Raw genomic sequence first — 11,814 nt, 5'->3', positions numbered from 1 at the left:
GCTGAGTTCTGGTTGCCCATTGGTGATCTCTGGGCTTTCAGGACCTTTCCTTCACACTTGCCACCCTAGGACTGCTTCCTCACTGAAGTCCCTGGAATCCGCTCGTGAGTGATGCACATCAGACGTGGACAGCTTGATTTGAGAATATGTACTTAACCCTTTCCTTCCTTTTCAAACAGGAGCTCACTATCTAGTCTTGTATCACTAAGAACTCACTGTGTAGACCCAACTAGCCTCAAGCTCACAGAAATCTGTCCTGCATACCTCCTGAATGCTTTTAAAATGCATCTGGAAGCATCTCCTTACAGAGTTTATGTTCATGAGAGCAAGGATATGGAGCCAGCCTAAGTGCCTGTTAAGAGATAAATTGATCCCTGTCTCGAAAAAACAAAATAAAAAAGCCGGGCGGTGGTGGCGCATGCCTTTAATCCCAGCACTTGGGAGGCAGAGGCAGGCGGATTTCTGAGTTCGAGGCCAGCTTGGTCTACAGAGTGAGTTCCAGGACAACCAGGGCTATACAGAGAAACCCTGTCTTGAAAAACCAAAAAAAAAAAAAGAGAGAGAGAGAGAGAGAGAGATAAATTGATAATAAAAATGTGTGACATAAAATTGATGGACTATTTTTCAGCTGTAAATAAATATGAAATCATGGGTGTTTTAGAGGGTTGCATCCATACCATACAGTATTTGTGAACATCAGCAAAAAGCTTGCAGGAGTCAGTCCTCTCCTTCTACCTTGTGATTAAAGGTTCCTGGGATTAAAGGCAGGTTACAGTCTTGGCAAGCTCCTTTACCTGCTGAGGCATCTAAGCCACCCCCACCTCACTTCTGACGTGGATTTCTCTCCCATGGTGTTTCAGACTTTCATCCTCTTTCAGGAAGAGCCATTTTTAACAAGTTTTTGTCTGATGCTGGAGAAATGATGGAAGTCAGCCAGGAAATACAGTTGAATTAAGAGGGGAACAGCCTTCTCCCATCTTGTCAATAGTCATGCCCACTATCACCCTGGTTACTAGTAGAAGCAAATGTTTGAAGTTCAGCCAGGTTCTTTGTTATGGATGTAGTGATGATATGGATGTAGTGATGATAAAGAGACCCAGCAATGCTGGATATAAGGACCCAGTTAATTCTGACATGTGCATACTTACCAACAAGACTGAACAATAGGTCTGGAAATCTTGTATAAGTTGCGGACAACTATGAGCTTCCATTCCCTGAGAGGATTAGGACTGGGAGCTGAGCAGTTACATTATGTTCCCATGGGAAACTCACACCAGCCTGAGAGGCTCCAGAAGCATGAGAAGACACTCTGAGCATCACATATAATCAGTTTATTGCCAGGTAAGAAATTCATATTAATATAGTGAATACATATGTTTACAAATAAACATTCTTAGAAAACAAACAAATGTTTTTTTCTTCATTGTAGGAAGTGTTATTGTATCATAAACTCTGCAGTGTGACAAGTGTTAACACAGGTTTACTTGCAGAACATACGGTTACTAAAATATTTGCACATAAAATATGCTCCATTTACACAAAAAAACTGGGGAAGTTAGATGGGAATTCCAGGCAGAGCCCAAGGCAGATGGAGGCTGAGACTCCAGGAAGGTGAGGGAAGCCATGATCTGGCCCATAGAGTTAGATATTGGGGATCACATGGAAGGAGAAGAAAACAGTTTTCTAATGTTCTCTTTCTCTTTAATTATTGTATAGGTCATGCTCTCTTTCAATATTGTAAGGTTTATCTACCTTTCCAAGGGGAAGGCAAAGAATAAACAGATATTCCCTGCTGATTGTCACTCCTCAGTTCATCTCCCAAAGTCTAACAGGAAGCAATGAGGCAAGCACTGTGTGAGCTGCCCAGCGAGCACTGTGTGAGCTGCCCAGCGAGCACTGTGTGTGTGAGCTGCCCAGCGAGCACTGTGTGTGTGAGCTGCCCGTCTATCACTGCATTGCTCGGGAAGTGTATGCTACATGCTAGTGGCCAGACTGTCTTGGAAGTCAAAATTACAATTGCAGATCAAGAAGCCAAGTGTACTTGGACAAAGTCTTCTTCAAAAAGAAGGGTGAGTAAGAAATAGACTAATTTAGACTAAGGATCAGGAAAGACTTTAAAATTAGAGTTAGTGAAGGGAGGGGAGAGGGAAAATGAGCTAGAAGGAAGGAGAGGACTGTAGAACCTGATCTGAAAAGAACCTCTCAGGTAAGTACTTCTTGAAGTAGGGCTGTATGCCACTAGTACATGCAAGTTGTATGCCATGGAGGTAGCATATGGATACAGGGGCACTATCTAACACCAACTTAAAAAGGGGACTTCATTTTCATCTGCTTTCCCCTTCACTGGATTGTTCCAAAGACAAACTCTCTATTGTATACCAGTATCTGTAACTAGACTAATGTCTTTTTGAGAGACAAGAGAGCAGGCCCGACCTTCACTTAGAGTTTTGTCTTTGAGGCCAATATGTTTCCCATAATGTTTATTATCTGTTCATGGCAATGGATGCCAGTGTTCTATATGTGATAGAGTCAAGATGCTTCCCTTTTAAAATAACATGGCTTAAAAGCAAATGCTTTTAGATACCAATACTGTGATGATAATCCCCAGATGTTGATATATGATGAAGGCATAACTAACTCATGTCAAAGAGGAATGTGCAAGCCAGCAGCTCATACTCCCCTATGGAGAGTGCTAGGGTCTCAACATTTACTCTGACCTCTGACCTCTGTGTTGACCTTCTCTGCACCTCTTCTTACTTGGGAATTTTATAAAGTTTGATCTTTGCAGAATTTCTTCTGTAAATAAGAACAGAGTACTGTTTAAAAAAAAAAAAAACTGAAAAGGCTTTACTCAGGGCAGATTCCCCATGCTTCAGATGGAAGATAGCCCCAGAGAGATCAAAGATATTGCCAGGTTCTTTCTACATGGAAACTATATGGTATGCTGTGATGCCAGAGGCCCCAGGCAGCAGAACATCACATGGAATGCTCCAATTCTATTTCACTAGATTTTTACACCAAAGAAACTGTGAGTTTTTAAAAGATTCCTGTTAATTAGCTAAGAGCTTCAGGGGATAGTTGCAGACTTTTCTCTCTAAACAAAACTCTCTTGCCTCTCCATGCACCTGTCTGTGCTTCCACTAAATGAAAGACTTTTAGGAGGACCTTCCTTGTTGGGACCCAGTGTCTGTTGGCTGTATGAACCAATCTGTAAAGCAGCTTTGGGAGAGTCCAAGTAAGAAAGGATGGCATGAAGGTGCCCTGGAGGTGATCTGGTGGGAGGGTGGGAATCGGGGTATTCTTAGGTACCTCTGACATTGTAGCAGCTCCTTCAAAGGGTGTTAATTGGCTGGGCTCACCTACAAAGGAAAGACAGAATATCACTACTGCAGGAGAAACAGGAGGCAGGAAAGGAAAAGGGACAGAGGATGCACTTGGGAAACGAGACCATCACTTGAACAACAGCAACTGAAGGCACCACCCACACTTATGACATTTTTCACTCCAAAGCAGTTGAAGTTTGGAAGCAGTGGCAGCGGCACGCTGAAGGGGAAAGGGTGATGGGGACAGACAGTTCATAGAGGACGGTTTTTGTCTTTGTTCCAGTTCTTGGAGATGACCTGGGAAGTGAAGGCTCCTTGGTGCCCATCTCACCTGCTGTTAACTCTCCAACTGCAGGTTCTCTAAGTCCCAGGCAAAATTAATATTTTGTGTGTTCATTTAATTTGACACTTTAAAAGTTCTTCTTTATTATTCTCTGGACCCTTCAGCCATCATAAAAGCCTGTCACTGCCAACATCATGGACTTTCAGGGGGTCTCTAGAATGTTCTTCCCTTTCTATCACTGATCATGGGCTTAGAGAAGACTTACTTTGTGAGTTTTTTTGCTTTCAGCTTCAAGGGTATGCAATGTCCCATCAGTGTGATGCTCAGGGTCCATTAATGCTTCACGCTCCTCACTATTCTGCATTTGCATCACTTCTTGGGACTAGGAAATGCTTGTGACATGAGTAAATTCCTTCCCAAGCACTCTGGCACACTCCTCTTTGTGTGCCCACCCTTTTCTTCTACCAGGAAAGACAGAACAGGGGGACCCAGTGTGCTCCACCGGCAGTTTGTCTATTTTGTGCTACGTATATATCTGTTATAATGGATTTCAGTTTTCTGTTGTGGGAAAAGGAAATGAGCCTCCACAATTTGGGTCTGAATCTGAAAGTTTCCCCTCTGTATTGCTGAATGTCCCTGCTCCGGTCTCGCTCAGCTGCCTGCGGAAGCATATCAGGCATGACCCAGGGAAAGCATGATTCCTTATCATGAGTAGGCCTGTGGTTGGCTTCTGTAGAACAGAGTGTGTGTGTCTGCTGAGGGGTTGAGGGTAGGGGTGTACAGGACCAGGAAGGTGTAGGTGTGATGGGATTTTTTTGCCTCTCTCAGTTGAGCATGGTCTCCAGGGTGTTCCCTGAAGTAAAAGCTCAGACAGTCACTTCTGTTTTGCTGTTAGTGATGAAATATGGCTGTGTGGGTGGAAAGTACTGGGTGCGAGTCCCCAAAGGGTCACAAGAGCCTGACTCAGCTATGCCAAGTTTTCCCTTGTTGCCATAAGCCTGCCGCCGGAGAGACTGGTCACTGGGGTCCCAGGTCTTAAAGTTGGCAGTGGAGTTGTAGGCCAGGGGATGTGAGGGCATCTTGTTGGTGCGAGACTTCTGTCCATTCTGCTGGGCAGGCCCATGCTCTGGGCTGAAGGCCCGAGACTCATCTTCCACTCTTACAGGATGCAAAGGGAGATTTCCCTTAGAAGCCAGCTCTGCCAGGTGCCTTCTTTTGGCGTAGAAGTCATCATTGACCTTGTCAGCTACACAGTGGAATGTGTAGATGGAGAAGAAGAGAGCAGAAACAGGGGAGAAAGAAGAGAGAGTTAGGAAGTTAGGCAGGCCAACTTGAGAATACTGCAAAATAAGGGGAAAAAATGGGCTGTCAATCCAAACAAGACAGAGTCGGGACTCCACCCAAAACAAGACAGAGGCAAGCGTGGCACCATGGCCTTCACACAGTGCAGAGCAGAGCAGGAACAAGAGGTTTAAAGGCGCCCCAATTAAACATGCCTAGACCAACTAAACACTTCTCCCACCAAAGCTCCACATCACTTGCCACTAACCTTGGATTTTCTAACATTCAAATGTTATTTCTTCCTTACTAAAATAATAATCCTTTCTAGGAAAAGCACTCTACCACTTAAGAACGGCAGTATTAGCTGATGAATGGATCCTCATTTAGCCCCTCCTGGCTTTTGTGTGTATGTGTTAGAGGGAACACATGAAGGCCTGGGGTCCCATGACCCCAGTAATTGAGAAAGACATCAGCTTCAGATGTCTTTCTCAATTACTCTCTGTCTTGTTTTTTGAGGCAGGATCTCTCACTTTCACCAGAACTCATAGATTCTGCCAGTTAGCCAGCCACAGAATCTCAGCCATTCTCCTGTCTCTGTTTCCCCAGCATTGAAGTATGGAGTCATGCTCTACACCTGACTTTTTATGTGGTTTTTAGGGCTCACACTCAGGTCCCTGTGTTTGTCTGTAGAAAACTTCACCAACTGAGCCATTTACCTACGCCTCTCCTGGATTTTTACTAGTTTAAAGGATCGCTTCTATTTTCACTTTAAGCTTTAGGTAGTATCGTGCTCAAATACCAGTACCGCAGCTGGCTACCTGTGGAACTTTGGCTGCCGATCTTAAGTCCTCACCCACTTTATTTCTGCATAAGAAAAGTACTCAAAACAAACAAACAAACAAACTAGTATATTCCATGGTGTTGTGTGGAAGGCTAAGGGATCTGATGTGTAGTGAGGACTCTATGCTTCTGTTTTAGCCACCATTATTATCAAAACAGCTTTAATTCCTCCTGCAATAGAATATGGAGCTTCTCCTGGCTTGCCATAAGTAACTAACAACAACAGCTTAATAACTACAAAATATTTCATCAACCTTCAAATTTTACTGACCCCTTATTTATGAAAAGTTAAGCTATGCTAATGTTCTGCTTTTATAAATAAAGCTGAAATGACAATGTTTTTATTCAAATCTTTTGAATTAAGATTAATTCTAAAACATATTTTCTTAATCTGCACCAGAGTTAGCAAACTGTGGCCTCTGTTGTTATAAACAATGTTTTGTTGAAAACAAGCTACACCCATTCTTTTACCTATTGACCATGACTGTGGTGTAATTGACTTACTGTGGCAGACAAACCCTAGCTAAAGAACTCAAGTATCTACTGTTCAACCCTTTGAGAAACTGTTGGGTGGTCCCTGATCTGGACTACCCAAGGTAGAATGATTTTTACAAAGAGCATAAATATTGTTAAAGCTCTTGATTTTGCTGGCTATCAATATTTGAAGCAGTTTCCACTGTTGGACCACACCCTCACCTTCATGAAATGGTCCCTTCCTTTCTCTCCTTCATTTTCTCTTTTTCATGTATTTTCTGAGAATGTCTTAAATGAGTACTGTATTTACAACATTTCCACTCTTTCCTTTCTCTTTCCAACATCCCATATCCCCATCTACTCCCTCAAATTATCTCTTCAGTTATTATTGTTATATACACACAGACCCAATCTGACAAGTTCTCTTAGTGCTGCATTTGGGACTGACCACTTTGGACTAAATGGATAACCTTCAGGGGGGTCATCCTGAGAAGACAATTCTCCTTTTCCCAGGAGCCATTAATTATCTATAGTTCTTCACCTAGAGGTGGGCCTTATTTATTTTTCTTTATTTAGATCTTTATTTATCCATAATCTGATGATTTCCCTTTTTCATTTCCTCTTATTTTATCTTGTAACTTTTATTCCTAAGATTGTTTATTATTTTAGATTTAATTCTTAACAATATAGTTTTGAAATGGCATCTCACTAGTAGTCAGAAGTACTTGTTCATTTACCATACTCTAACTGTATTACAGGTGTGAGATCACAAAAATTCAGTAACTACAGTTCTGGTTCTTTTATCATGTGATTTTTCCTCTACAGATATAGGAAGGATGGGGATTATGACTTCTGCACATGGTTTTGGCTGTGCAAATTAGGGAACCATCAAATTCAAGCACATGAAATGACACAAATAAGGTTACCCACAGCTCGTACCAAAATCCTGGTAATAAAAACAGCTACATTAGATTGAGTCAGGTACCCAAACCATCTCTAAACATGTTTAATCAGAATCTCTGAAAGGCAAGCTCAGATACCATTTGCCTTTAAGTCCAGGCAATCAATCCTAATCCTCAACTGGGTTTGAGAACTGTAGGAGCATCCATTCCCTCCATCACAGTCACACACATAGTGTTTATAGAAAATTGAAGGGCATTCACTTCCCAACTCACAATAATATCCTCAGATACCTCCCACCTGAGAGGCTTCTCCTTTCTAGGAGCTTTCAGTAGCAGGACCCCTTCTCAGAGGTTCTTGTCATTGTTCCCATACTACAGCTGTCCGGGGCAGAGGAGCACATCTGGTTAAGAGGATGATGGAGACATACCTTTTCCACTTACCTCCCAGACATCTCACTTATCCTCATGATGTACCTAGGTCAATGACCTAACAGGATCATTTCATACTCCAACTTCTCAAACCTTTGACTAAGCCCAAGGTCTGCTCAGAACATGGTTCAAAGGTTCCCATTTTGACAAGCAGAGAAAACTAATTATAAATGAGGCAATACCCTCTCAGAAAATTCTAAAGAGAAGTAAGCTTGGGAGCATTTGACTCTGGGGTTGTCAGGGTGGGTTCTCAGAGTTTCCTCCATTCCCAACCCGAATTGATCTCTTGTTGAATCTGGCATTGGAAGCACCTTGGGAAGTGAAGCTCAAAAAATGTATGGACTCTGAAATCAGATAGACTATGGAAATGCCACTTATAACACATACCTGTTTCCTTAGGATGAAATGAGGATAGTATTAAGAGCAGTCAGATTTATTTTGAAGAATAAAACACATGAGATAGAGAGGCTACAGAAAAATAATCCCTATAACATTGATCAATACATATCTATTACCTACTTTTTGCCTTACTGAAGTAGCACAGAATTACCATCAATATATATTTATTGAGTACTTATTGTGTACCAGGCAACATAGTGGTCATGAAGTAGGCATCCATTAAAGTAGGCATGCATCATTTGTGGATGCTTCTCCCTTCCCACCATGTTGGTTGAGTGCCCAGTTACTCCATGAGAGAATATATAGGAAATTAGTAGTGTCAGGGCAGGCTTCCATGAAAAAATGTCCTTTAAACTGGCATCCAAAGGTGATGAGTGGCCAGATGAGGGAATCGTCACTGTATTGGAAGAGTGGTCTTGGTCCTTGGAAGCCCGCCTTCAGGAGGCAAAGTTTACTTCTGCACACCTTGAATTGGGTCTGCTTTGTTGCTTGTTTTGACTAGATGGCAGCAGCTGCTCCTAGAAGCTGCTCCAGAACCCCGCTCCATGGGAAGTCCAGCTTGTTAACCTCAGAGCACAAGAAACCCCCAGGCCTACTACACACACTCCACACAGCCCACAGCTGTTCAGTGACCAGATAGCTAGTAAGACCATCACCCTGAACAGTACTGTGAGTGTCAGCCTGGGTAAGTGCGATCTAGAGCAGCCCGTTGAACCTGAAGTAGGCTCAGAAGCAGGATGTCAATAAATGGTGGCTATGCTGAGGAACCATCTGTAGTGTAGCACTTGATAATTGATATAAAGAAGCATTTCACAAAACCCTGTGGTGGGAAGGAGCATGTTTGCTTTGGGAAATTGAAACATCAAAGTAGCATAGAGAGGAAAGCAAAATTACACCACTGTCATCAATGCCCCGTAGGCAAAATTGTCTCATCTGTGCCTTATGATGTGTCTAACCAAATCCCTCCATGGGACTCTGGGGTGTGTTAAAGAAGTGAATTACACATAGCTTTAGTGCCCAGGGATAGAACAGACACCCAAGAGGATGTTTTTACAATGATTTCAGCCACTGTCACCTGGTAGTGCAGTTTTCATGAATACCCACCTCCACATACATACCCAAGCATAATGTGGTCCCTGTTTTAATATACCACAAAGCACATAGTGAAGGGATTAACATATCACTGAGCAGTCTTGTAAGCTCTATTAGCAAATGCATTAACCTAATCAGCCCCACTACCACATAGGCAGATGGCTGAGAAGCCAACCAAGAAAACAGATGTTGTGGCCATTCAGCAACACTACAACTCCCTGGTTTGAATTCTCTCTTTACCTGAAAATGAAGGAGGGGACAAAGAAAAAGGTGCTTTTCTTCCAATGAGCCTAATTGCCTTGAAGAAGCCAGGGCAGTAAAATAAAATGGCACCTTTCTCCATCTGTCTCTTTCTTAATTAGCAGAAGACACTTGCACAGGTGCCGGGAAGGATAGGAGTCTGCATCTGTGGAAATAGTGTCATCACACTAAACAGCTTCCAAGACAAGCTGCACATCTGAGGGCTCAGCAAGTGGCCCCCCACCTACCTCCTTTCCATAAGCCAAAGGAATCCCCAGGAGGGCTTCTTACAACTTGCTTTCACCTGTTGATGATCATGAGCCTCTCCAAAGATGAGTTTCACCTGGGAAGCAATGCTCCACAACCAGCTCTCACCATGCCTTGTCTATCTCTGCCTTTGGTTCAGTAGTATGATGAAATATAATGACTAATCTTCCCATCACACTTAAACACAGTGTTGGAGATTGGTTCTAACACTTTGATTCAATTGGGAATCTGTATGTCCAAACACTAAAGGTCCTTGTCTCCAATTGATTTTTGGTACATCAATAAAGATGGCAATAAAGATGACTGGGCATATGGTGGGACCCTTAGAGTTCTGCAGGTGAGGACTCAGAGGAATAGGAGTGAACTGCCATGCCTCAGGGTAAAAGGATGTGACTCAGGAGCAGCAGGAGATAAAGCCAACCAGCCACACGAGATTTCGAGATTTCGGGTAAGTGGCCACACTGTTCACTTCCCTGACTGGGCCTAGGGTAGCAGAGGAAGGTTTAGGAGTGCCCAGCCTTTGAGGTAGACAAGGCATTTTAAAAATAAGCTAATGTACAATGTGTGTGTGTCTTTCATTCACGGATCCAAAGATAGCTCCTAGGCAGGCATACAATCCACTGGGAGCACAAAGCAGTGTAGCCAAAACTTGCCACTACAACACAGGGTCTTTGTTCTTTGCAGGAGCCCCAATTGTACACGGCAGGACTCTTGATCTTTATGCACACTACTTACTCTATGCCATACTGATGGAGATCCATTGCAGGACTGACTGACTTTAGACAACATAGATGAAATTGTAGTTACCATGGTGGCAGAACCATGCTTCCTCTCAAAGCTCTGCCCTTTCTACTTTCTGTTGGTTGCTGGCATTTGGTTGCTGGCATCCATTGTCTCATAGCTTCTGACCATACATGGCCAATCTCTCTGTCCGTCTGTCTGTCTCTCTGTCTGTCTCTGTCTCTGTCTCTCTGTCTCTCTGTCTCTGTCTCTGTCTCTCTCTCTCTCTCTCTCTCTCTGTCTCTCTCTCTCTCTCTCTCTCTCTCTCTCTCTCTCTCTCTCGTGTGTCTTCAGGTATATCTCTTCTTGTAGAGCCTCAGTTAATATTAGATTCCTACATTAATCCACTGGGTCCTTATTTTAATCTAGTAACATTTATAACATCCTTATTTGTATATGTGCTCGCAGCCTGAGCTTAGTAGACGTGATCTAAGGGCACCATTCTACCCAGGATACATGGATTCTTTTCTATTCTTGAACACAGAAGAGCATCACTAAATTACTAGCTGGTGGCCTTTGACACTCCTCATCTTTTGCCCCTCTAATTAAAGCCTACTTCCTCCTAACAGCCCTCCCACTGGACCAAGAGAGATATTTTCCCTAATGCCACCATTACACCATCATTCATATTGCTATATGAAATTATCTTTCTTAGTATTTTCTTTTCCCTTTGGCTAGAATATAAGGTAGACAGTATCTGTCTTCATTGCTATTTCTCGAACACTGAGCCCAGTGCCTTGTGCACAGCTGGGGATGTAATATGTTGTATTTGATGAAGAAAGGAAACTGTTGATGGAAAGCCAGGCTGGTATTAAATTCTCTAGTACATTAGAGATGGGCAGGCTGTTTCATTACCTGGTCATCTAGTCCATGACACAACAGACTGAGGGGCTTGTTCTTTCCAGAGATTGAAGGACTAGAGCTTCAGTTAAGCATTTATTCTCAGACTAGTGAGGTAAGGTTCATGTGTCTGCAGAGGCTTGGGCATTTGTTAGCAGGCACATTTCAGGGAAGGTAGAATAGGGTTAAGTGGAGACAGGAGGAGTTAAGCAGACTAAATTAGTAGATTGCTGAGTGCTGACATAGCCTGCCTCCTCAGTGCCCAGAGCAGTGAGTGATAGCTCGCCTTTATGCCTTTACTGTGTGTGGATCTCCTTCACACACCTTTTTGCCTTCCTTTCCTTTTATTTACCCAGTGTCCCAGTTAAATTCTTTTTGTCAGCTTGTCACAAGCTAGAGTTATGTGGGAAGAGGAACCTCAATTGAGAAAAGGTCTCCATCAGATGGCCTGTAGGGAAATCTGTAGGGACTGTCTTAATAATGATTAATATGGGAGTGCCCAGGCCACCATGTATGATATCAACTTCAGCAAGTGGTCCTGGGCTATATAAAAAGTAGGCTGAGCAAGCAGTGAGGAGCAAGCAAGTAAGCAGTACTCCTCCGCGGTCTCCATTCCACTACCAGCAGCCACTTTCCTCCGCGGTCTCCATTCCACTACCAGCAG

The 11,814-nt window shown here is 43.1% G+C and overlaps 1 protein-coding gene across 2 annotated transcripts in view; it reads right to left on the bottom strand.

Moving 5' to 3' along the window:
- Positions 1–1,316: 1,316 nt before the first annotated feature.
- The window catches only part of Shisa9 (shisa family member 9), a 300,205-nt gene continuing 289,707 nt past the window's right edge, over positions 1,317–11,814 (bottom strand). For both annotated transcript variants that reach the window (XM_031362939.1, XM_031362943.1), the window contains one exon: positions 1,317–4,852. In XM_031362939.1, coding sequence (XP_031218799.1) covers positions 4,473–4,852 — 380 coding nt within the window. In that variant the 3' untranslated portion in view covers positions 1,317–4,472. The remainder of the gene's footprint in view (positions 4,853–11,814) is intronic.

This window comes from Mastomys coucha, unplaced genomic scaffold (genome assembly GCF_008632895.1).
Source record: "Mastomys coucha isolate ucsf_1 unplaced genomic scaffold, UCSF_Mcou_1 pScaffold12, whole genome shotgun sequence".
In the NCBI taxonomy this organism is placed as follows: Eukaryota; Metazoa; Chordata; class Mammalia; order Rodentia; family Muridae; genus Mastomys; species Mastomys coucha.
Note: the sequence above shows the minus strand (reverse complement) of the source record. Positions and strands in the feature narration are given on the sequence as shown.